The following is a 25,519-nucleotide window of genomic DNA, read 5'->3' as shown; positions in this document are numbered from 1 at the left end:
CTCTTGGGGAAGGAGCGGCGGGAGGGCTCGGGAGAGGACATATGGTGCCTCTCTGATGGGAGTCGCTGCTGTAGCATCTGCTGATATAGCTTCTGCTGCTGCCAACACAGAAAAGCTTCATATGGCAAAGAGCTCCTCGCAACAAGTGCTTCTGCCCTTCCACCCCACTCTCTGCAAAGGCTTCTCACTCACTTGCACTGCAACAGCAGAGAATACACCAGGAAAAAAAAATAGCACGGAAGGAAGAGGAAGGGTTGCCCTTTCGGAAAATTGGCAAAAACACAATGTTTTCACTTCCTAAGCAAATCCTCATCCCCAGCTTCAAGCCACCCATTTCTTACGCATTGCCACACACCCTTGGTTAGACACGATGTGCGCACTTAGTGATCCAATACAAAGCACACAATTTATTTTCTTTTCTGATATTGGGCTCAAGTCTGTGAACTGTAGTAGTTTAGAGAGTTTAATCCCACGAAGGTCTGGACAGCAGCAGAAATGCAAAGATCAAAGGTGTCCAGCCACACTGATTATTTCAGCTACCAAATGGCGTGCCAGGCTGCAGGGACACTGCAGCGCCCTTTCTCTCACAATGCCACCAAGTCGACATCCAAGAGAAACGTTAATTACAAAAGCCAGTTTTAATCCTTCTCCAACTCACTAAATTATTTAACCCCAATCCTATGCTACCTCATAATGTCACTGCAACCTATTCAATAACTACCGTCCCAAAGGTGTATTTGTTATACTAGAAAGGCCATCTCGGAAGCTGAAAGCTTATCTACGTTCAGAGAAGACCAAAGCAGAACTCTGGCAGCAAAGGACAAGCTGGATGACCAGGAGAACTGAGAACCTGACAAAAGGAACTGAGGATGATATTTATCCTGCCAAATTTTAAGGCACCTGATACCTTTCTGAGACAGGTACCATTCACTTCTTTACTATGACAGAAATTAGCACCTCCAGAGCATCACCAAGCACAGCTGCCTTCCACATCTGTCGCTCTCAGAGAGCCTCTCCCTCTCTGCAGTGACTGTTGAGGTGGTCACGACAGATGAAAATCAGGGCAGAGAAAACCACCCCAAAAAACCCAGCAATGCAGAGGCATGGGAAGGACACAACTGCTCTCTAGGGAGGGACAATCCACCAGGACCAGTGCCAGTGTGAGAACCAGGAGGTCTAAGCTGGCCATGCTTAATCCATGGTTGGAAACAAGAAGCTGATGACTAAGACTGTCCAACAGGAGTAAAAAGGGGCAAAAAAAGGACACAATTTTCAAGAGGAAGCCTGGGAAGCTCAGGAAAGGGTCTTCAGGACCAGGTCTCAGTTCCTGTCTTCAGATTCCGTGTTTATAACGCAATCAAGGCTGAAACTGAAAAGATAAGACACAACAGAGGAAAACCAAACTCCTTTCTCCCAGCTCCAGCTATCACCGGGAGTGTTTCAGGACACGCTGCGCTGCTGGCAAGGCGTGCAGCTTATTGACTCTGACTGCATCACTACTCGACGCGTGTCTGCTGGCTTATCTCTCACTTTCACACCAGCGGCCACAGTAACATCCTGGCACCACTGTTTCCCGAACCCACAGCATCCCCCAGAGCCAAGGGAGCCCAGGTCCACCGACGGTTGGACAACACTTTCCTGGTTCAGCGCTGGAAGGTGCCCGATCTGAACCGCCTGGCTGCGAGACCAGCAGAACGTATTGGAGAAACCCGTCTGCCAGCTACGCTGCCAAGCTATAGTGAGAACAAATTTGAATAATAAAAGCTGGAATAAGAAGATGCCTTGGAGAGAGCACTGGTATAGTGCTTTCCGAAGCTTCAATTTAAAGCCTTGTTTCTAAAGCTAATGCAGTCGTAAGGGACATTAGCCTCATTTTTGTCAAGAGAACTTGTCAACACAGCAGTATTTAAGATAAGACACTAAGGACTCGTTTCATTTCGCAGACAGATCACCAGGAAAGAAAGTAGTTGTGCCACACTTGCTTCACAGGAAAATAAATTTACATTCTCCCTGGGCCTAATCACGGGATGCTGTTTTATAACACCGCCCATGCGAGCAGCCTGATGTTTTATCAGCGTGCACACTGCAGCAGAGATGGGATCCAAATCCACCGTGGGGCTAGTGCGGGACCCCGCAGGGAGGTGCCTGAGGCAGGCCACCGCTGGCGACAGGCACCCAGGGACACGGAGCCTGCCATCTCCCATCCACACACAACAGGCAAAACATCTGGCCCAGCTCCTGAAGGGTCAGGTCCTCCTACTGATAGTGCTCACCAGCTGAGCCATGACCAGTGGACTGTGATTTGAGGGCTAAGGGGAGAAAACCGGTGGTAGAAATAGAGAATTGGCTTTGCCTCCTCAGCAGTACGAGCAGGAGATTGAAATGGAACTGGGCTGGCCTGGGTGTTAGAGATGCGCCACGGGCGAGTCAGCGGAAAGGGAAGAAAAGAGGCTATACCCTGCATCATTAGAACGAAAAAAACCAAACCCCAAATCAAACAAAACTACAAAAGCTATATTTGCATGATCCCCCTTCCATCACACCTTGCTTTAAGAAATCAAAACGTTCCCAGGAGCCCGGGTGCGTAACACTGGCACAGCTTCACACCTGCCCACATGCCAGCCCCAGAGCTGTGTTTGCAACAAGTCCAACATAACAAGGCTGGTGCCCGGGCATAAAGGCTACTCCGAGACTTGCAGCTTCCTCAGCAAAAAGCTGAAAATGCCCTTTTATTTGCAGTTGTCACTCAGAAGTAACAGCAGTATAACCTTGTCCCCAGCTTTGGAACAGAACCAGCTTGCAGAGGAAGCACAACCCTCGGCTGCAGGCTCGAGGGCAGGAGGGTGGCTCAGCTCTGCTACGGATTCTGCACTTGCAGAAGAACTAAATCATTACAACGGCCAGAAACGTCCCTCGGGAAGGAAATCCTCTCAAAGATAAATCAATAACTCAGTGTAATTTTAGCATGCAGCCAGAAGAATTTACATTGCCAGGAAGGCTGAGAGATCTGCCACAGAGACAGAGCCACAGCATCATCAAACGGCCCTGCAGCGGACCCCTACCCAAGACCTCAGGCTCTAGGTATTCACGGCAAAGGCAGGAGCCCAGGCTGTGCCATGCCGGGACCTCTACGGACCCAAAATGAAACGGCAGCAGCAGGAACATGGTAGGACAAAACTCCCTTGAGACAAACCTTCCTGTCCCCGGCTGTCCCAGCTGCCCTCTGCAGCGGAGTGGCGGTTCTCCGCAGGCACGGCAGCACTGCAAACGCTCCCAGACCTTGCAGGGCAAGAGGTGTGTGAGTACAGAGCGCGAGCCAGAACGAGCACAGGAGTACGGGGGAGCGCCACAGCCTTCACCCCCTGCCCAGACTTACAGGGGTTCCACCAGCCAAACCACCCCCAAAAAAGGCAACACAGATATGCGGCAGCACTCAGTGATTAACAAGACTGCAATTTACGTAATTATATTAATGCAAAGTACACTTGGACCGATAAGTTCAAGGAAACTAATGACACTTTACAGCACAGTTCAACACTGAGCAGTAACTCTAGCAAAAAGAAAAAAAAAGGCCCCTAATTATTCAGTAGTTGTTCTCCTCCCAGATTCTCAGGGTCAGCCTGGAGGAGAAGGTGGCCTGAATTATATTTTCGTTTCCAGAACATCAACAGAATTGCTAACTAAGTTCCAGCAGCAAGGTCGAAGCCTGCCCACAGTGATGCACGCCATCCCCCTCCTGGCTGCCGGCTCCAGCACACAGAGGCACCACTGCACCCCAGATCTCAGGCTGCCCGTGTCCTCTGCAAACGTGTTCAAAACACCCGCACTCTTGTGCTGCTCCTCCAGAGACACAGGACCAGTGCCTCTGCCATCTTTTTGCTTTGGTGCCCAGCATGGATGGATAAAGTACAACTAATTCTTTAGAAGCTAAAATTGGCCTTCACGAAGCACGGTGTGTTTTACGTGTCAAGGAGTTGACCCTCACTGAAGATAAACTTGACGAGCAAAGACCCCCAACCCCCCTGCAGCAATTCACTGTACACCCAGGCCACCTACACGGTGCATATTGTTGCAACCAAAGCACCCAGCAGACGTGGAGCAAAGGGCTTGGAAGGAGCCTGCCTGCAGGCGGGTGTTCAACAGCAATGCCCATACCTGCCTGGAGAGCTCTGCAGCGGGACTGCTCATCACCCCGCTTCACAGAGCTCGAGGCACATGCAAACCCTCCCTACGCAGGCGGCTGCTGTTGCCACTCTTTCTCCTTTGTGCTTTTAGGACCTGCCACATGCACACAGACGTGCGGTCCCCTGTCCTCCCGCACGCGCCCTTCCCCTGCCGCAGCCCGCCTGCAGTAACTGATGCATTTTGGAGCCTCTGTGCTGGTCACAGCCATGTCACTCCTCACACCCTCCTCCGATCCCAACAAGCTCTCAAACAGATGTGCCCATGCTCCACCAACGCTGATGGGCTCCAAGAGCCTGTAGCTGCAAATCCAGCTTTACAGCAGCTACAGATGCGCTCTATGTTTCCATATTATTTCATCGAGACTTGGACTTTGTGCTTCTGAAATGCCAAGATCTGCTAGCAGAGCTGATCCAAGGGGTGAAGCCACAGCTCGTGCCAGTGCTGCTCCAAAGATGAAGATGCTTTATGACCACCCCAAACAAAACCAGGACAACCTGTTACGTTCCTACAATGCTGAACACAAAGATGCCCAAGAAGTCAGGGCAGAACAACTCTGCCACGACAACACAAAAGAGGAGACCCCACAAGCCCACCACCATGCCTGATACAAAACCAAAATTAAAACCAAAATCAGATGAATGGTCACAAGTTTAGTGTCTCAGGATCGCACCCACGAGCCACGAGCCAGCAAAGCTCTTCTGGTAGCTTCCACACTCAGAAGCGGCATCCTTCAAGAGGGAACATGCAAAAAGCCAGCTCAGTGATGATGGGTAAGACACACACAAAGTAATCCGTCACATGCCTCTCTGTGTGCACCCAAATGTCCTGCAACACAATTAGAAATCAATAGCAAGACACAGAAACCCTCAACCACACAGCGAAATGTAAAGAACGCTTGTAATATTGATTTTAAAAGTGCTTCAGAGAAGACAGTTGTGAAGGAGTCTGAGAAAGCAAAGCAAAATGCCGGAATTAAAGCCTTTTTTCCTCAAAAAGACATTAATAATGGATTTTCAATGCAAGAAGAAAAACTGAAACCCACACCAGATTCTCCTGGTAATAACAGCTTTCTGCAAAGCCCAACTATTAATGTAGCAGGGATGTCCATCAATCAAGCACAGAGAAAGTACTTTGAGAGCTAAAAAAGGAGCAAGCAAACATCTGCTTTTGGCAACTTAAATTTTGCCCTTAAGCACAAGGAAGGTAATAAATTATCAGAAGATTGGGCTTGAACTCATTTTCTTCCATCCTGGAGAGCTAAAGGCTGAGGACAGGGGTAAAGGTACACAAACACACCACCGCTGTGATTTATGCTTGACAAAAATGGAAGAAACAAGGACAGTTTCATTTGTAGACTGAGGAACTCTCGAAAAACACCAGTGTCATTCTCAACACCAACAAGGCAGTGAGCTCCCAACTGCGAATGCGTGGCAACACCTGCAGCGAGGTGACAAGTGAACCATCCTTGCAGCCTGCAGCTTTAGCAACCACCTTTCTGCCGTTACGGGAGTTCTTGTGAACCCTTCTGTACTTTCAGCCAGCCTTAGCCTGTCCAAGGGTGTTCACACACTGGAGCGGTGCCAGGGTGGGGGGACAAGATGTGCAAACTTGCTCCAAGAGTCACATCCCTCCTCCCTACAGCTCTTTGCGTTGCCGCACGCTGCCCATGGGCGGCTGCGGTGCTTGAGGCAGGGCACCGGTGCCTGCATTTCGCAGTGCTCTCGGCAAGCAGCACTTCACATTTTGGGTCCGTCCATGCAGACGAGCACTGACATGGGTGTTAGCAGCAAACCTGAGAAAAGCTGGATTTACACCAAAAAACCCAGCTGCCAAAGAAAGTAATTGGGGTGTCTTTATGCCTCCAGTATTTCCTCTCTTTTAAAACACAGTAGGTCAAAACAAGTGCTGGAGATAATGAACAGAATTTACTGATTCAACCAGAAGAAGCTGCAGGCATCACTGCAACTAAGTCTTAATAAATTCTGAAGAGTGACACTATAAAATGACATTATGGTAGTCTGTATTTATTGCCTCCCCATGCTTTCTGTATCCAAGGTGCCACGTTACGCTTAATAACAGTTTTTCTCCCCAGCTGCCAGTGTTGCAAATCCTACCTGATGAGCTGCCGGTTGGGGTTAAGCCCCCCAAATACACACATCTTCACCGCTGCAGAGCTTTGCACGCACAAGGGTAAGCGATTAATTGATTAATTAATTGAACCAGCAGTGCCCAGGCGATGCACAGGGGGGTACAGGCTGCCTCCTCACCTCAGGGGTGCTGGCTCACAGGGCTCGCTGCTTTGTCCCAGCTCCACCAGCAGAAGTGATGCAGACAAGGAGCAGCCATTGGTGCAAGGCACCGTTGCGCACCGCCAGGTTTCCGAGCAGAAGCATGCTGAGGACGGGCAAACTTCGCTGCCGCGCCTGGAGCACTGCCAGGCGGCACGGTGGCCTGCGCTGGCTGGGCAGCCCCACCAGCAATGTCCTGCCCGGGCTCACAGCAAGCTCTGTGCAAGGCGTCAGGAGGTCCACACGTAAAACCATGGTGGACCAGAGCTCCTCTGCTTCCTCATGCCAGAACAGAAGGAAACCTCCCTGTTCAGGGTTCCCAGCTCCGCTACCACTGCAACATGTGCTTCGGTGACTCCATATCTGGCCTTTAGACCATGCATACAATCCTTCTCCAGTGTGGTCTTCATCAAGTGTCCTGGTTTACCTGTCTGTGCAGTATTCCTAAGCCTGCAAGAAAATCCCCTTTGCACTCAGGCTGCACACTTGGGCTGTGGATGGATACTTGACAAGTATGAAGATGCTATTGTCCCACTCCTACCTGCATTATCTACGCTACAAAGGACAAAAAAGAAATCATGTGAACCATCTCTCATTTTCAGGAGGAAAAAAAAAAGTCAACAAAACTCACACATACACAAATCAGCTTATCAAGTATAAGAGAGAGCAAACAGTAAAAATTGCCAGTGTAGGCGGCCTGACCTAATGCGAGAACATTTGTTGGAGTGGATGAAGGAGAGCATATACACTTGCTCCTCATAAAGCAGTCACATTAACACCTCTGACTGACACAGACTGACTTGGAAGAGCTTCGTCTCTTCCTCCTCTCTTGCTTGCCAGCAAGAGCGGGCTCTCCCAACAGGCAGCCAGGTAAGGTACAAGCTCTCCTCTGTCTGCAGCCTCGCTCTGCTCCTCCTTCAGGACATGTCCTTCCCACTTCAGGATGTAATCCACAGGTTTCGAGAGCACCTGAAAAGATCAGTTGGTGGAAAGATGGTAAAATAGGGGTCACAGGAAAAGCCCCCTGGTTTATCTTCCAGCAAAGGCTCTGGTCCCACGGGGTGCCTTCACTCCAGCCTCTGGCTCCTGGTTCCAGTTCGGCTGGCCCCAGCAGCTGGTCTCAGATGTTACTTTCTGCTGCCTCCCTTCAGAGAAGTCTCCAACAACTCTTGCCATGTTTGCTCATTTCAGATTTCAGCTGGTGTTAGCAAGGGGGAACAGTCAGCATCACCGCCACCACGGTCTGCAGCTCTCTGTGAAGCCCACCGTCAGATCTTCCATTTTAAAAAAGGCACTGCCACACAGGTTGGCTGAGGTTGGAAGACACCTCTGGAGACCATCCCGTCCAAGCCCTGCTCAAGCAGGGTCATCTCCAGCAGGTTGCCCAGGACTGTGTCCAGCTGGGTTTTGAGCATCTCCTAGGATGGAGACTGCACAACCCCTCTGGTGGAGCTGACCTGCTCCACCGTTCAATCACTCAACGGTGAACCGAATTTTTCTGTGTTTGAACAGTCTCTTCCATTTCAATTTTCCCTGTCAAGACCCCTCTGCAGGGCAGCAGACGCCACAGGCGCAGCACCCACTCCTCCCAGCTTTACATCATATAGTCTGTAAATACCTTCCCAGTACCTGTACAAGCCTTCACAACTTGCCACCTCCTTCCAGCTGTAGCTAATTGTGATACAGACAGGTCTAATCATTTTTGCATATTATATCAGCTGCAGAACAGAGAGATAACTGTAATTTGCAGCAACCTGGTTAACAGGTTATATGATAGTATAATTAATAGAACAGGTGGGTTTTGTTTCAAATAAGAAAAGCAGCAGATTACATCAAAATGTAAATGCATCTTAAAATACAGTCTCAGTGATAAATTCAAGGTGTTTTCTAAAAACACCACCAGACAGAAACAGAAACGTTTCACTTGGGCTGAGCGACAAATCCTAAAAATAAGACCTGGTCTAGGGTTAAAATGTAAATTGTTGATTTGATCTATTTATTCACACCCTGCAGTGATGGGAGAGACATGCAGCTTAGTGTTTCTCCTTTCACTTTGCAGGATCATAGGCACATTCCTGTTCTCGCCATTGCCACTTGCAAGGTCTTTGCAACCCTGGGAGATCTCCAGCAGAAGAACAGAAGAAATACCAAGTGACAGACTGCATACATTAATTTAGTATTCAGATAACATCCTGTTGCAAGTGAATGACCCAAGCAGAACTTCCTGCAGTCTTAAGGAGCAGGCAGAAAATCAGGAGAGAGGAAAAAGAATCTCTGAAGAAAGGTCTTTTGAATCAGAAATGTTATCCTTAATTAGAATTTCCAACACCACCACACTTACTCCTTCCAAAATGTAAACACATAATAAAAAATTAAACTTGAATATAGTGTTGAGCTCTTGCAATAAATGGGAATTAGTTCTACAAAACATAAAGACAGACCCAAGGAGATTACGTTTCTTTCTCAAGCTTATCCTGGTAAAGCAGAGCTGGAAAAAAAACAACATACATGTATCTCTGTTCAACTCAGAAAGTTCCTGGAGATGCTAAAGGAAGTTGTTTCAATAAAGTGGAGACATTTGTTTCAGTGTGCATTCAAGAACAAATCCAAAACAAGCTTCTAGACCTCAAGAAACATCAAACAGCTTTTTAAAGTCCCAAATTCATTGCAGATTCAAGAATGAACAGAGGGCAGAGGTCAGAGAAAACACGTCACTAAATCAGGATAGCATGATGGATATTCAGAGGTTTCCTCCAGAGAGCAAGGTGCTTTTAAGCCAGAATGGGGGAGGCACAGCACAAGGCTCTGAAAAGGGTTTGTGGAAAAAGATCTGTTGCCAGTGTGAGCCTATAAATAAATATATGGAAAAATTAAAATAAATAAGCAAGCAGCAGCCCCACCTGAGTAAGAACACTAATTTGCAGGCATGGACTGTGAAGGACCAGGATGAAATATTCCTCGCAGGAGCCATTTGACTGTGTGCTGACTGCCTGGAAAAAAAATAAATCTGGCTTTGTGCTCACCCACCTAAAATCAATTTTGTAGAAATTTTAGTAAGCGGGGTCTCAGCCCACAGGGGAGACTGCAGGAAGGAATGGCCAGAGCAAGACCATGGGGAAAAAATACTTTCTTCCTAATTATGAAAAAGGTAATGCTGTGAAACTGTGTTCTAGTGATGTACGTGATCTAGACTGAACACCAATGAATCCTTTCCTAGGTTTAGCTCCTAGAGCCAGGTGTTTTTGTAAAAACTGTCAAACACACCCCAGGGACCAAACCCCAAGGTGCCGGAGCACATGGCCTTAGGTGTGTCGGGGAAAAGGGTTCAGAAATGCTCATTCTGCCCACAGGCTGTACGCACTGGCGTTGTGCAGTTCTGCGTGGGCTCAGCGGCACTTCTACTCTGAGACACGCTCGGTCCAGGCAGGCAGGCTGGATGCAGAGCCAGTGATGCTGAAGGGATGGACATGGAAGGAACTGGAAAGACAGTGCATCCCCTCGGGGATGGGGCGGACCACCTGCCTCCACCATGGCCAACCTCGACCAGCAAACAAGACAAAACACAGGAGAGCCATCTGAATACACATCTGCCTTATATCAGTAGGTCAGCAATTAATTTATGAAATTATGTAGTAAAATTACAAATTTGGGGGGGGGAATACTCAGCTCTGCAGGAAGGCCTGATCTCCAGAGCTACCAGCCTCTCCAAGAGCGTGTGGTCAAACACGTCCCACAGCAAACCCAGCCCTGTGCTCCGGGAGCAGCGCTGCTCTGCTGTCATGCCCAGGAAAGAGTTTCCAAACCAGGAAAATAATTGCTCTTGGAGCCCTCTGTCACCAGGAAGGAGCAGGCCAGCTCCAGAAGGTGACAGGGAGGTGCTGAGCCCTGCTGGCACAAGGAGGCTGACCCTGCAGCTCAGGGGCCATAGCGTGCAGCAGCAGCTGGAGGACTCGCCTCATCTCCAGCATCTGTGATGGTGCTTTGGTGGGAATTCAATGCTTTCCTGGCCGCAGGAGCAACCTCCAGGGTTTCCCAGGGTTGGAGGTCTGACCTGTGGCTAAGCCAGCACACGTTACAATGCCTGGAATGCTTGTCCCACAAAACAAGATCATGCATTTGAGGTGTGAGAGAATTGCTCTGATTATATTAGGTCAAACCTTCAGAACCATTTCAGTGACTCTGGAACCCAAGTCACACTTCTTGAAAAACATTTTCCCATAATATGCAATGCAAATGTTAGAGCCAAGGTCCTGGTATGGCTTGCTTGCTCTGGAAGGAGGAGGAAAGATACTCAGACTGGAAATTCCAGATAACCAAGCCGGATGCACTCCCAAAACGTTTTCCAGGAGGGAAAACATCTTTCTTCCAAAGCAGTGCTACAAGCTTGAAATAAATGCACAGAACATTAGATAAAGACAGAGATAAAAATAGGCCCGTTATTAAATACCTCTTTAATGAGGTTCATCCTTCTAAACAGTCACAGGAAGGTTATTAACATTATAGCAGAAAATATAGCATGCTTACACGTAAAAACCATAGCAAGATATTCCTCATCACCCAGCACACGTTTCAGCATCTCTCAGCAGCTTGCATGCTCACAGCATCCCTGGCTTAGCAGAAAGAAGGTAAGAGAAAGGAATGAGAGATATCTTCTCTGGGAAACAGTCTCTCTTCTTTCAAAGCATTTTTCCCCTTCAAACAATGTAAATTTAACCATGTGAATGATTCCCACTACTTATGTCTACTACTACACAGCTGATACACTTATTCCCTTTGCTAATGCTACACCTACATTACAATAACACCAATCAGAGAACCATTAAAGCTAAGTTTGAAAATATTTTGAAAAATGGAGCCTAACTTCCTCCTGCTGCACAAAAAAAGCCACCCGAATCTTAAAACACCTCCATCCCCTGGTTTATAACTGCTCCAAATTAACCCATAAGACACTGCGGAGCATGGAGTCATAAACGCAGTGAGCAGGAGGCACGGTTTGTCTCATGTGAAAATGCATCATTACACCCCTGTTTCAGTTATGCCCAACATCCAAGCCCACGGCTATGTGTTAGAGGAGCTGCAAACTTTTACCTCTGCTCCTCAGAAGCGTAATTAGTTTTTGGCAGTATATGCATCACTGCAGAAGACTTTTATAACCACCTTGTTTAATGAAACCAGTAACACCACAGCCAGTAAGGGACAGCATTCATGCCAGCACACTGAAAACCCACCTCAGCCCCACTCTGCTCCTAAACCTGAGCAAGCTGAGTGATAGATTTAAAGATTTTTCTCACCAACACCAGTGATGCCAGGATACTGGCAGCTCTTGAAATGACAGAAAACAAGAGAAATTTTATCTGGATTGGGGCAGGGGCAGTGGAACTGCCTCCCAGTTCATTTCACAAATGCTGAACCTGATACCCTCATGGACATGCTGAGAAAACAACGGCTGCAAAACCTCCCAGGTCACAGAGAAGCAGATAGAAAACACAGGGGATAACCCTATGAGCTGGACCGGTACCTGGCCATGCTGAACGTGCCCCACCGAGCAGCACCTTGCCACCCATCCTGCCACCCTGAGCTGTGCTGTGCTGGGGCTGGGCACAGCCACCAACCCCTGCCATTTTGCTTAATTAAAACCTGCAAGTTAAGTGTACTGACACACAGCAGTCTATCTCTGCCCAGTTCCCAGACACGGTTTAGTACCAGGAGCTACATAGTTCTGAGGTCTCATGTTATTAAAATTAAAATATATAGTTACAGATACACACTGCATTTACAACACGCTACAAAACAGATAATCAAAACTGCATTACTACACTTGTCATATTAGAGAAGCAAAGTGTTATTTATAAAGTGGGAGTCTTTTTTTTTATTATTATTATTATTTTAACGTGCATGCTCAGTTACTGGCCTATAAGTTTCTGTTATTTGCTACGGGTTTGCATTCCTTAGCGTGAATGACAATGGCTCCGCAGCTCTGTCCTCTCCTGGAAAAGGTCAGCTTTGTGCCTAAGGACCCAGCTCACTAACGTTCATGATGTTTCACGAGTGTTTCAACTACGCAGGTCCGAGGCTACAACGCTCCCAGCATCACCTACACTGGCATCCCGTCGGGGTGCTGGCGGCAGCTCCCGGCAGCTCCAGCGCTGGGAACGGGCAGCCCACAGCAGCAGCTGGGACGCCAGCCTGCTCCCACGCAGCGCTGCCTTGCCCTTGTCGGCACACTGAAGAGATGGCTTGACAAGGACCAGGTGTGCATCCCCGGCGGGTGCCCTCTGACTCCCCAGCTCAGGGAACCTGTCGGTAAAGAAAATCCAAGCAGATAATGCAGAGCACGGCTGGAGATAGGTAACAGCGCTGCCCTCATCTGCGCAGCTGAGCCGGAGGGAAAGACACTCGTACAGACAGTATCTCCACATCCAAAAGCTGGCATCCTTCAAACACTCCCTACTCCAACAGGGCTTTGAGATCCCTCCTGTTGGCACGATGTCCAAGTGTCTCTCGAGCAGTCCCAGTCCTGCCCTCTTACCAACAGGCAGAGAAACACTGTTATCCCTCTTACATGGATCAGGATTAAGGCACAGAAAACGGACACGTCTGCCCTCCAGTGCCCCACACCAGAGCCAGAAGTGGCACTGGGAGCTTCAGCCCTGCCACTTTTGCCAGAGAAGACTTCCAGTGTAAGGACGAATTAGATTCCAGCCAGTGTTAGGGAGACCACACACCCTGTGATACGAAGGTGAGAAGTCGAGGAAAGCCCACGAGGACGGCAAAGCTGAGAGAGCATGAAAGTGCGTGGTAATAAAAAGGAGGACAAGCATGAGATACATTTAAGCTATTAAAAGCCTTGTATGCAAGAGGTCAGATGGGTAACAAGCAGAGCGAGAGCTACTAGCGGCCATAACTCTACCTCCAAGCAGTGAATATTTGCAATTGCTCTCAAGACTGCCTGGGCTCTCCTACCTGCTGTAACCACCCTGCACCTCTCTCTGTTGCTAGCCAGAGAAGATTGTAACAACTACACATTTGAGATTTTTCCCCTCTGCACATCAGTAACAAGTTATTTTATCAAAAAAACTGGAAAAGAAGCATTTCATGCGGCATAAATGAGGTTTTTAAAATCCCATTTGCCTTTCCTCTTCATGCAAATCTGTGCTAATCTGATGAGGCTTCTATTTCCAGGATTACACACGTCAAGTTTTGCAAAAATGAGCATACCCTGGTGGTTTAATGCCGTATTTCACAGCCCTCTCTTGACCGTGCTGACATAAATATTTCAGAAACCTGCACACAGCTGTATGAGTTAGGTCTAGGTCACTGAGAAGCCAATGGTTTGGACAGATTCATTAATTCAGCAAAGCAATTAGCAGGAGCCAGTGCAGCTCAGGACATCCCAGCAAACAGCAGGCAAGACGCGCACTGACAAGGTGTAAGGAAATCCTCGCCAGCCCATCCCCCACATGGGCTGTGGGACAGGCTGGCACAGGACTGCGGAGCCAAAGGGATCCCTCCTGCCATTACCTCCTCCTCCCAGCTTTATAAACCACTTCTTGGCTTACAGCAGTGCTGGCTCATCCACCCACCGAAACCTCGCGGAAAACAAAGACTGGCATTGAAACCGCACCAAGTTATTCCTCATCCTCAGTCCCGCTCTTTCCAAAACCACGGCAAGTCCTTCAAAGCAGCTTCCGAAACAGTCTCCCCAACATGAACACTTTCTTTGAGGGCTATGCTTCCATACATGTAAAACCTCGTTTGTGCAGCAAATGAGACCTAAAACAAGGATGAACAGCAAAGATAGCTACTGATGGAGAAAGCTGCCTGAGGATCCTTGGAAGCTGCAGCCATGGATATTTAAATGCTAAGTAATGTATCATCAGCTCCCCGCTGAACCTAAGATGGTTTCATCTTCGCAGAAGCAGCAACAACAGCATGCTCACATCAACTTCGCTCTGGCAGTTTGATCAACAGCAGCAGTTCATGGCTTCTTATTCTTTAACTGCAATATAATTAGGCACTTAGGAAAATGACTCTGAACAGTACAAACACTATAGAGTAACTGCAGGTATCAGCACTGAGCTCTGCAAGCCCCAAGTTTAACCACAGATGAAGGTACAGGCCAGCCAAGCTCCTGTAACGCATGCTCTGCCTGGCAGAGCGCTGAGACGTGCTCCCTGAACCTGAGAGAGATCCAATGCTGCAACACTTCCATCACCAGTGCCAGATTCTGCTCTGTTTCTCTGGTCTGCAGGGAGCTGCCCTGGACCAAAGGAAGCCTTTCTGTGCCCCACCGTTGGCTCCTCTCACACGGAAAGCGTGCAGAGTAGACTGTAAATATTTTGATGTTTCAGGCAGATGAGGTTCTCGCTTGGTCCATCTGGATTTGGAAACTGGACACATTACTTCCCAACGTCAAACTGCCAGCTGAGAAACCTGCCAGCGAGTTTCTGCAGGAAAGTGCTGCTGCCCCAGAGGTGGACAGAACCTCTCTGCAGAGGCACTGCACAGCCCAGGCTCCCCACTGTGCTGGTTGCAGCTGAGGAGAGGATTAACTCCCTCTTCCTTTCCCAGCTAAACCCTTGCCCCTCACATCCTTTTTCTTAATCCTCACAGCAATAACTTCCCAGAGGAGCCACTTCTGACCATAAAGTCAGGTGGAAAATCTGTTGGTCAGTGTTATGACTAGATGGTCAATGCAATCCAACTTTCAATCATCATCAGGAATACTAAACAAAACAGAAGAAAACAAGGTGCCCCAGATAACAAAAGTAGGTAATTCCCAAGAAATTAAGTATTCATGTGCTTTAGGATGTTGAGTGGTCATTTGGTGATTTGAAGTCACCTGGAAATGTGGAAGAAGTGGTTTTATATACAGAATCCCCAAGAAAACTGCAAATCATCAACACTATCCAATCCTTCCATTCATCTCTGTCATCCCAAAGACTAAGGATCAGCCTTCAGTTGCTGTAACTATCAGGCAAGATCACCTTGAAAAGTGGTAGGGTGTTTCTGTGTGCTGACAGACTCACCTCCACGCACTTGGCAGAGCTTAATGTAAGCAGCAACAAAAGCAAATCACTTCTGCTATGTTTCTCCAGAGAGCTTCCAACTCACAGGGGTACTATCACCTGGTAAAAGGGCATTCAGAAAGGAGAAAGACATCGGAGGAAGCATAACTTCAAAAAATTCCGTGTCTGTGGTGGAACAGTGACCTGACCATGAAAAGTGATCCGACCACGGCTGTGAACATTCAGAGGACACTGCAGTCCCAGTCATTAAAACCCAAGTTTCTACGGATGCCAACCAAGAACAGAATAAGAATCCCTGCAGATGCCTTCATTGTTTCTGCAGATGATACCAAAAAAAAGTAAAATAATAGAGGTGTTAGAAGACCTTCCAAGGCGTGTGCATCCTTTCTGTCCAAACCAGCAATGCCTAACAAAGTGTTAAAGGACTTTGTGAAGTTTCACCAACCTTTCCACGGCCTGTCAGCTTCCCAGCTGGCTGGCAGAAAAGACAACTGATCTCCTTGCTTCCAGATTACAGGTGGCAGAGCTCTTAAGGTAACTGCCTTTCTGTGTTTGCATCCAGCTACCTCCAGCAGCTTGAAGCGTGCTCAAAGTGCAAGAAAGCACTTGATCAAAATCCAGCTCACATTGTAGGCAGCGAGGGAACAACCACACAAAGCAGCACTACATACACAATAACAATTGAATTTGGTGGAGGGATTTGACAGGTTACAGGTTGATGACACTGCTGCAGTCTCAGTGGAAACACAGTTTGATGCAATTAGCAACAGGGAACTATGAAAACAGCAGAGCAAAACTGGAAATACATGTATAAAAGATGAGCAACTGCAGGACTGGACAGAAGCATAGAAATCCTGTGTTGAGCTCAGAGCAGGATCAAGATGAGACAGGAATGCAAAGGGGGGGGAAACACTGAGCTCCCTTCCACTATTCAAAACTGAAGATCCAGATTTTAAAACATTTCCTTCCCCAGGAGAGACCATCCCTGGAAGGTGGCGTGCAGGCATCCTGGAGAGGCAGCCAGCAGGAAGCGAACGACCGCGCACTGCGCTGCGCTTCTCACTGGCCTGCGCTGAGACACGCCAGCCAGGCAAGTTGGGACCCTGCTCGGCTACGAGCGAGCAAAATCACACCAGAAAACATCGGAAGATGCAGAACCACCAGACCAGACACACTGCCAATGCACAGGCCTCTGCTAAAGGACCAAAAGGCATATCCTTCGTGCAGCCACTTCCCTCGTCCCTCCCCTGCAGGGCCCTGTCAAACCCTCCGGGTCAGAGGCTGCAGGGATGGGCTCAGGGTGGCAGCAAGTGGCCCAGCCTTGCTTCGGGTAACACACATGCTAGAAGTGCGAGTCACAGTCCATGCACGAGATTTTGCTTCAGAGAAATGCACAGGAGACAAAAAGCCAGGCTGGCAGGGGGAGGCCAAGGAAGACTCCTCTTTCTGACATGTCTCTGCTCAAATCGGCACGCACACCTGAAACAAGGATGCGCAGCGGCTAGGCAATGAGGCAGGCCACCATTTAAGCCTTTTTCCAGAGCACCTGAAATTCTTCTCCTCTATGAATGCTGACAAGCTCCCCACTTCCACAGACCCTTTGCTGCACATGCCCATGGTGCAATTGCTACAAAAATAAAGCGGAACAAGACACTTAAGTGATGCAGAAGGTGCTACTGAACAAAACCGGCAACGATGTTTATAATGACTGCAAGTATATACACATTCTGCTTCAGCAAGGGTGGTGGGGATCTGCCAGTCTGAATACTGAGCAGGGACACTACACGCCTTCCATACATAATGGTACAAAAATGGAATACAAGTATATACTGCAGCTTTGTGAAATTTAGGGGCTTTTGCTAGACATTTACGTTATACGAAGATTTACATTTGGAAAAGTTGTTCTGCTATATCTCACAGAAATTCCAAGACAAATGGATCCCATATTTATTCATTCAATGATAATACTGCACACAGGATAAAGCTCTTAAATTCAGGGCTCTTTATAAAAAGTAATTACTACTTAGTTCACCTTTCTTAGGTGGGAAGGTATTACGCCTGCATATACAGGAGGACACCAAAGTACAAATGGATCAAATACCTTGTTCAAGACCCCAGAGGGCAAGCTTACTGATCAACCTAATTGCTGAAATATGTATGCGTACGTGCATCTGCACATGTGTGTTTAAATGGGCTTATCCTCCCCAGAGCCCTTCCCAGTGCACAGGTTTTTTGCAGTGAAGTCAGCCTGCTCAGTTGGTGTTTTCTCACCATACGTGTCCCACAGACATCTAACAAAAGATACCAACCCAAAAAAAGGGAAGAGATTATTTTTTTTGTGGGATGTATGGATAGGGATAAAAGCTGGATTTCAAACAGCCAAGGAACAGAAAACCCATTGTGAGAGAGCTGCATAGTGTTACATTGATGGTTCTTAATCAGATTGCCACTGTGCAGCATTTCACCAGCCCACAGCGGAGCACAGCAGACCTGGGATACTGCATGCCAACAAACGTTATAAAATCTGTCCCTTGACAAGTGCACAAAGAGAAAAAAGGCTTCTGAGCTAGTGACAGAGACACATCACCACCTGCAATGTGACTGGCAGCCCACTCGGACCTGCTCCAGTGAACTGCAAGCACTTCAGCAACCGCTCCTGTTGCTGGCCAGTTTGGTGATGGTGTCCTGTCCCTGTACTGGGTCACTGAGTCCATACCTCTTTGTCTGAACACCAGCAAAAGAATACATTGTCATGGGAACAAACAGGTATTTTGAGTTTCTGCCAGGCTGCTGTCAGTGCTGTCAGGTGGGGTTTCAGAGGGATGCTATAATTAGTCATCAGCATGTTACCTGGACGGATGGTTTGCCACTGATGTGTGGGGTAAAACACTTCCAGGTCTTCAGGATCAGCATCGTCTTCTGTTATCGGCTCTTTCCCACTGTCATCTTTTATGTCGCTCTCTTCTATTTTTGTAAGGGCAAACTCCTTTTGGATAGAAGAGATTCAGCTCATTAGCAATTGCATCTGGGTAATTTAGTGCCAGCTGAGAATACAGAATTTTTTCCCTCACCAGCAGATTTTTTTTTTGACATCCGAGATTCTTTCCACATGGTTAAATTTAGATTTAAAGTATATTAAAGGTTAAACATGCATAACTAGCGTGACATTTGTGCTGAACAAAGCAACGCAGCTTATTTCCTATTCCAGTGCAGGCTGCAGGTTTTAAACAAGCTTTCGCAGAGCCTCACCTATATTACAGCCAGAACCAGGAGCCCTGACTATTACTAGGGTTGTGTAACGTTCTAAGACCCTGTTTTCCCTTGTTTAAAAATATGTCAAAGTTTTAACTTGTTCAGCTGAAGTCTTCCACACGAGTGGAACGCCTCAAGCGTTGTTGTGGTTTGTTTGTTTGTTTGTTTGTTTCTCTTAAATGCATTTATTTCAGGCTTGGAGAAGATTTCAGCTAAAATAGTTCAGCTATTTCCAAAATAGGACACAGGGAAAACACACCGAATTGCCCACACAATAAAAACGCAAGCATCCTTTTCTCCACCCATTCCCAGTGTCCTCCAAGTCTTTTAAAACAATGAGGCAGCAATTTAATCACCACCTACTCTGCAAGTGCAGCACACGAATGGCAGAGGTGTGGTAGATCAGCTAGCACGAGTGGTATGACATTATGCAAAGGAAAAAATGAGGATTAAAAGCAGGAAAAAAAAATCCTTGCTGCAAGGGAAACCTCGCTGTTCACTGGAAAGTCTCCCTAAGGAGCTGGTGGGAGTCATGTAAAACTGCAACAGATAAAATTATTGGGAGTGCATAGTAAGTAACGACCTCGTACTATCACACACCAAGCTATTAATGGCTCAGGAAGAAGGTCTTTGCTATTCTGGTTTTCGCAGGAGCAGATAAGCTGGTCTAGGCTAATCATCCAGACAGCTCAGTTTCTGTTGCAGGGAATATTATCAGCTTCTAACATCGCCCAGAACACCACCAGTGAACAATTTCAAATAACCAGCCTATAGGGAAAGATTACTCCTAATTGTTGGCAATTAGAATAAGAGTTACAGCTCACTTCATGAAGCGTTTTGATATTAACCCTTACCACACTTTCACAAGGAAAAAAAAAGTCAGTGAAGAGGTTAACTGGAAATTTTAGGCCATGTTCTGCCTTCACTTCTTCCACTTCTTGGAAAAAATGCATGCATATTTTCTGGAAGAATCTGGGTGCTTTGCATATAAATATCCATTATTCAGGCTAGGAGAGCATTTCTGAGCAAAAGAAATGTCAGCCTGAGCAAAACATGTACAAGTAGCAACAACAGTGGTAACATATGAAGATGTTTGATAAACCTATAAAATGTTTTTATTTTATCTGTCAAAAGGGATTGACATTTCGGAAATGCATGGGAAAACAGAGCTTAGCTCCTCCTTTTGCTTAGTGCATCAGAGACTTGAAATTGTTAAAATTATGACAAATGGTTAAAGCTCAGTAATGATCATAAACATAAAAAGCCAAGTTCTGCAGACGAAAATCAATGTTAACATTTTCTGAGCCAGAACTCAACAGGACTAAAAATAAATGAGTCCGAGCAGTTATTACTTAGCTTATTTACACTGCTATATTATTATCCAAGAGGGACTTAACGATACAGGCTATTGTAAATTTACCAACAGGCCTCAGAATGTCGTATCTGTTGAAACATGTAATGGAGATATCTGATGTTTACCGGCTCTGCTTAAGAGAAGTGCCGTGGTCTAAACATTCGGTAAGAATAAAAAGATGTGACTTGGTTTGTTTAAACGTCACTGCCCCTGCTCGGCCCACAGCTGCTTTGCAATACTCCATTTTCATTAGTATCTCTGACAAAAATGGGCAACAACACACAAACAATTCTTCATTTACGCAGAAATTAGGTAAAATCCTTTTCAGTTTGATTTCATAATTAAAATAGTAGAAAGAAACATGTTTTCTGAAGACCAACGGACATTTCCTTAAAGACAAAAAGCCTCCTCGCTTTATCGGTCTGAAATCAACTGCAATAAGCTGAAAAGCCTCAGCAAGGAAGGGGCGGTCTGTTTGCAATAAAGGAGGGATATGACCACCGTGGAGCCATCGTAGGGGGAGTGCAGGAGAAGGTGACGGGACAGTTAACCACCCATCGCATTAATCCTGTCTGAAGCTCAGTGTCAGGCTGCCTGCCAGCTCCAGCACGTATCACTGAGTGGCTGTCCCAGTGCTTGTGCTCTTTCTCCAGTCTCCCTCCCTAAAATAAAGACAAATTACTTGATCATTAAATGATTCCAGGTGGGCCCAAGGCACTGGCCTACAGTGCTTATACTGTAACCTGTCCCTTGTATTCGCTCTGGCTAACAGCACAGCTCCCAGACAGCGGCGTCACAGCCAACAGGCCAAGCTGCAATGCAAAGGCAGGAGCTGGTGTCCAGCAACATGGGGTCCAGCGATCCTCTATCGTCCCAGTATCGATGGGGGACCCCCTGTTTTAAGCCACAGCATGAATTAAACTAAAAAACCACCACTCTCTACTGCTTGAGCTTCCTCAAGGAAGCTTTCCAGGTCTACTAATCTAGCAGGACCTGGCACCTGGGGCTCAGCAGCCACATCCAAACCAGGGAAGTTCCGCACACTCGGCAAGCCCAGAGGGGCAGACAGCATCCACAGAATTCCTTCTGCCTCCTGCCACAGGGCCAGTGTGCAGCCACTTCGAATACAAAAAGGGGCACCCAGCAAACGAGAGCTGCCTGAGTTGCACTGTTGCACACCCTCTGGACTGAGCATATTCTGGATTTCCTGGGGTGAGGCAAGCCATGTGAAGGAAGAAGCCCTCTGAAACATCGTTATTGAAGACCCACTGTTGAGGAGAGGCATTTCACCAACCACTCCACACCCTGCTTAATTGATCCCTCCCACAGAGGGACCAGGTAAGGCTGTCACCCCAGGAGAGACACAGGTGGCTGGACAGCCCTTTGTGACCATGGCTGCTCTGGCTGAGAGGAACACTTACAGGAACTCTGTCGCTTAGGCTTGACCAGGAAAACACCGCAGAAACCACCAAGACCAGCAGGTTGACTTTAGCAGCAGCAGAGAGGAGATGAGCCCAGTGAGACATTGCCACCAGCCTGAAATGCAAAGGAAAACAAAACCAGCAATATTTTAGTCCACGTTTTCACAGGTTTCAGCACCCTTTACATGACATTTTGCAACGCAGCATGGGTTCAGGGGTGTGACACCGCAGGAAACTGAACACCTTGAGGTGTTAGTGCATGGGTCTAATTGGGGGCAGCCAACAGCAAGGGGCCAATTTTACTGCTAATGGAGTTTATGACAAGTAACATAGCTTATATTGACCTCACGCAGGCTTACATGTCTCCTGGAAAATAAGAAGAGACCTGCAAGTCTTGTTTAAAATCACTGCGTTACTGCCATGGACAGGAAAAATAAAAATCAGTGCAATCCTGGGAAGGCTTTTTATGCCTGTGCCTCATTTTAAGTACAGAAGTAGCTGCGTTAGTTCAAATTAAACAAAACTACCATCCGCCAAAGGATCAGGGGTTTATCTAAATCCATATGTAGGTTTTTCTTGAGGAAAACAACATTTTGCAGAGGTCAACAAGGTTTGCTTCGTGGTTTCTACAGCACAAGGCTCTCCCCGCTGCTCAGAACGCCAGCTCACCCAAACTGTGAGCCCAGGAATGGGCTCTGCCCGTGCCTGCAGCGGACCACGAAGCAGCCCCGTGGCACACAGCCCCCCCAACCGACCACAGACCGCCGACTGAACAAGAGAGGGGGTAAAAGAAGGGTCCTGCTCTTGTGGCTGCCAGTCACCCTGAAACAGAGCTCGTAGCCCCACTGCTACATGTGTAACCACGCTCACACATATGAGCGTCCCCACCGCCTCGCCACACAAGGCTTTAAATCCACCCACAGCGCTCAGCGCGCTGCTTCTCACGCTGGGGTAGGGAACAGAGCAGCCTGCCAGCACACAGGCTGGAGAAGTATTTCCTTTGATTGGCTCTAAATTTACACGCTGCTAAATTAAACTAAATGAGGTCTTTTGGAAGAAGATGGGGCTGATTAGTTCCGTTCAAACACTCCTTCATTACTCATCCCTCCATCAAGTCTGCTCCTACTCCTATCCAGGTTTAAAAGAATTTCCTCCCATACGTGCAGTCCTAAATATCTTCCTTTCTGTCTTTGTTGTCCATCAGGATGGCCCATCACATCACAGATTTTTTCCTTCCTTGAAGCAACCATCTTCCATTCCACAAAGCAGAAAATATGCTCACAGGCACACCCAGTACCAAGTCCTCCCACCGAAGGACCTCTGCCCGCAAAAGACTTCAGGAACACGGAGGGAGTGGAGTCCTCCCCTTCCACCCCTTTACTGCTATCTTGTCTCCCCACTCTGTTACGTTACTTCTTCCTCTTCCTGCTTGGTTTTTGCTTTAGCCAAGAAAAGAAAATAAAAGGCAAAACACCACATCATGCTGGTCAGTGGCCGACATCTAGGAAAAGGCGGCAGAGCAGGGAGCACAAAGAGAATACACCTAATGCACTTCTGCATCTTCCAAAAACTCCTGACCCAGGCTCTCCCTGAACAGCAGCCTCTGCCTTAGAGCTCAAATCCAGATCAGCTGGATTTCTGTTCTTCCTGTTAATTGCTTTTGGAGCAGATCTGGACTTCTGACACCCACAGCACCCCTCAGCAATGAGTCCTCCTGCTCAAGTCCCACCATGCATGGAAATTTCACCTTGCATTTCTGGCCTGGTACTTGATATGCTCCTTCAATGTCTCTTCTTTTCTAAAGGGTCAAAGAACCACCTCAAGGACCCACAAGCCCTTCTTAAACTACAACTGGCGTAGCAAAGGTCTCCATTTTCAGAAGACAGGCAAAGACAACCTGTGGCCAAAGCCTCCATCTCTCTTGGGACACCACCAAGCACAACCAGGCTACAACCAACACCCAGGTTCCTGAGCTGGAAAGCCCAGAGCAGAATTCACAGGCTCAAACTCCATCTGCTCCCTGACTACCTACATGCCCTTCTGCCTGATGCCACAGTCAGGACTTCAGTCTCAGACTGACCATGACACACAGTTCCCCTCAGCTCAAGTCAGAACAAACTGCTGCTTTTTACACAGGATACAGGGTTTTGGTTCTTTATTTTAGTTATAAAACAAGCAGCAGCACTGGGATAATGAAAAATAGATGTATCCCTAAAACTTTACCTGCAAGCCTGGAAATAAAAAGAAAAGAAGAAGAAAAAGAAATTCAACAAAGCAGTGGCTGAAAGAAAACGCGCACTCCCATAAAAATAGAGCTCACGTGTACTGAGAAGGCTGGTAGCAAATGACAGTACAGCCTCTTCAAAGCCTACAACCTCATGCCTGCCTGGAAGATGACATCTGCACAACAATTAGCAGTTTGCTTAGGTCCCAGGTAGGCAGGAGGAGCTAACATGTGAAACACGGGGGTTTGAAGCTCCTGGAGAGAAGCCTGCACAGGCTGACATCTCGTTACAAGACAGACGTATGCAGAGGGCATGAGAGGATTTCCAAACCAAGTGTTCTGTGGATACAATGCATTTTTAGAAAAAAACTCTGCAGCTTGCAGAGCAGAAAGGGTAGCAACTGTGACCCTACCTGCATAGGGAGCATGTGCTCTGAGGTAAGGACATCATTTTGGGATCCAGCAGCACCCACGTACAGCAGCAGCTGGTCAGCACCAGAACCACAAACCCCCCTTGTGCAGGGTGAAGTGGGTTTTTTTTCCCCCCAATCACCCTCTTTTGTCAAAGAAAATCAGGTACTTGGAAAAGAGCAAAGGGTCTGACTCACAGAAGCCTCTGTTGCTGGCAGCAGTCCTCCTGTCAGAGCAGGCAATGTTCTCAGCTTTGCAGCGCTGGAGGTTGTGCTCCGAGGCCCCAGAAAACTCCATCTGCACCAGCGGCCACAGAAACAGCAGTGCCGCCATTATGTTCTCTATTAGCAGGGATATTTTTACTGATTTTAGTAGCTATGCATCAGTAAGTGCCACACAGCCCTGTGAACGCGGTTGCCGTAGTCGCAGGTGACAGTTCAAAGCAAGGCAGCGCGAGGAACATATTTCATTAATGCCTTCTGCTGCTGGGAACGCACCACGCTTTCATGTCCTAACTCAAAGCCCATGCTGCGCATACTGTGCCACTCCAATAAATCCATCTGAAGCCTCATCTGAATTCTGATCTGCTGCTCCAGGAGAGCACATGGACATCCCAGAGAGCTCCCCAGCCCCCTTGCCAGGCTCTGGTTTTACAGCCAACTGGAAGCAGTAACAATAAGCTAATCCTTGTTCTCACCTAGGGATCGACAGAGCAGTGCAGCCTTGCAAAGTTGTCTGCAAATTTACTAGCTCAGGGTGAGTATCTGCCCAGCCACCCTTCATCGAGATGGCTGGTGGTAACAAAAGCACCACCAGCAGGTTGTGTGTCTATAAACACAAGTAACTCACAAAGCTCTGTTTGCTGAGCACAGGGCAGCGCTGGAGAACAATCAAAGACATCGAGGAACACAGCACAAGCACCCCTTCAGCTGTGGCACCAAGTGGCACCAAGACCTCCAAGCACTCACAACCTCTTACGCTGAAGCCAGTTTGATGGGCAATAACAGTCAAGGAAACTGTTTGAAAGATAGATGTGTAAATTGGGATGTCTGATTGAAGAGGTGCACTCAGGACACATACTGCAATCAGTGTCAAGCCAAGATCCCTGTTCAAACACAATGTCGTTTTAATGACGCTGGCATCTATGGCTGAGACTAGCATGACATCCTAAGCGATGTGCAATGCAACAGAGGAAGAGAAGGAAATTTAGCTGACCTGACCTGAAATTTTCTTCCTCTGAGCAATAGGGTCCCTGGGTCTATAATGAGCACCTGGGTTTGCTGGCTTGCTACTGAAGAGCAGAGCAGTGTCAGTCAGATGCCCTGGGAATGTCCTGTGGCTGGGAGTCCCTCCTC

At 47.6% G+C, this 25,519-nt stretch overlaps 1 protein-coding gene across 8 annotated transcripts in view; it reads right to left on the bottom strand.

Annotated features, from left to right (window-relative positions):
* Nucleotides 1–25,519, bottom strand: part of SIL1 (SIL1 nucleotide exchange factor) — a 97,345-nt gene that overhangs the window by 53,076 nt on the left and 18,750 nt on the right. For 7 of the 8 annotated variants that reach the window (XM_055812313.1, XM_055812315.1, XM_055812311.1 and 4 more), the window contains 2 exons: nt 21,530–21,644; nt 18,353–18,488 (listed from right to left, as the gene is read on the bottom strand). In XM_055812313.1, the coding sequence (XP_055668288.1) occupies nt 18,353–18,488; nt 21,530–21,634 (241 nt within the window). In that variant the 5' untranslated portion in view covers nt 21,635–21,644. Of the gene's footprint in view, nt 1–18,352; nt 18,489–21,529; nt 21,645–24,361; nt 24,462–25,519 lie in introns of all 8 variants that reach the window. The other variant, XM_027779696.2, reaches the window with a different exon arrangement.

Source organism: Falco peregrinus, chromosome 8 (genome assembly GCF_023634155.1).
Source record: "Falco peregrinus isolate bFalPer1 chromosome 8, bFalPer1.pri, whole genome shotgun sequence".
Classification (NCBI taxonomy): domain Eukaryota; kingdom Metazoa; phylum Chordata; class Aves; order Falconiformes; family Falconidae; genus Falco; species Falco peregrinus.
The sequence above is the reverse complement of the archived record's forward strand: the minus strand, read 5'-3'. Positions and strand labels throughout refer to the sequence as shown.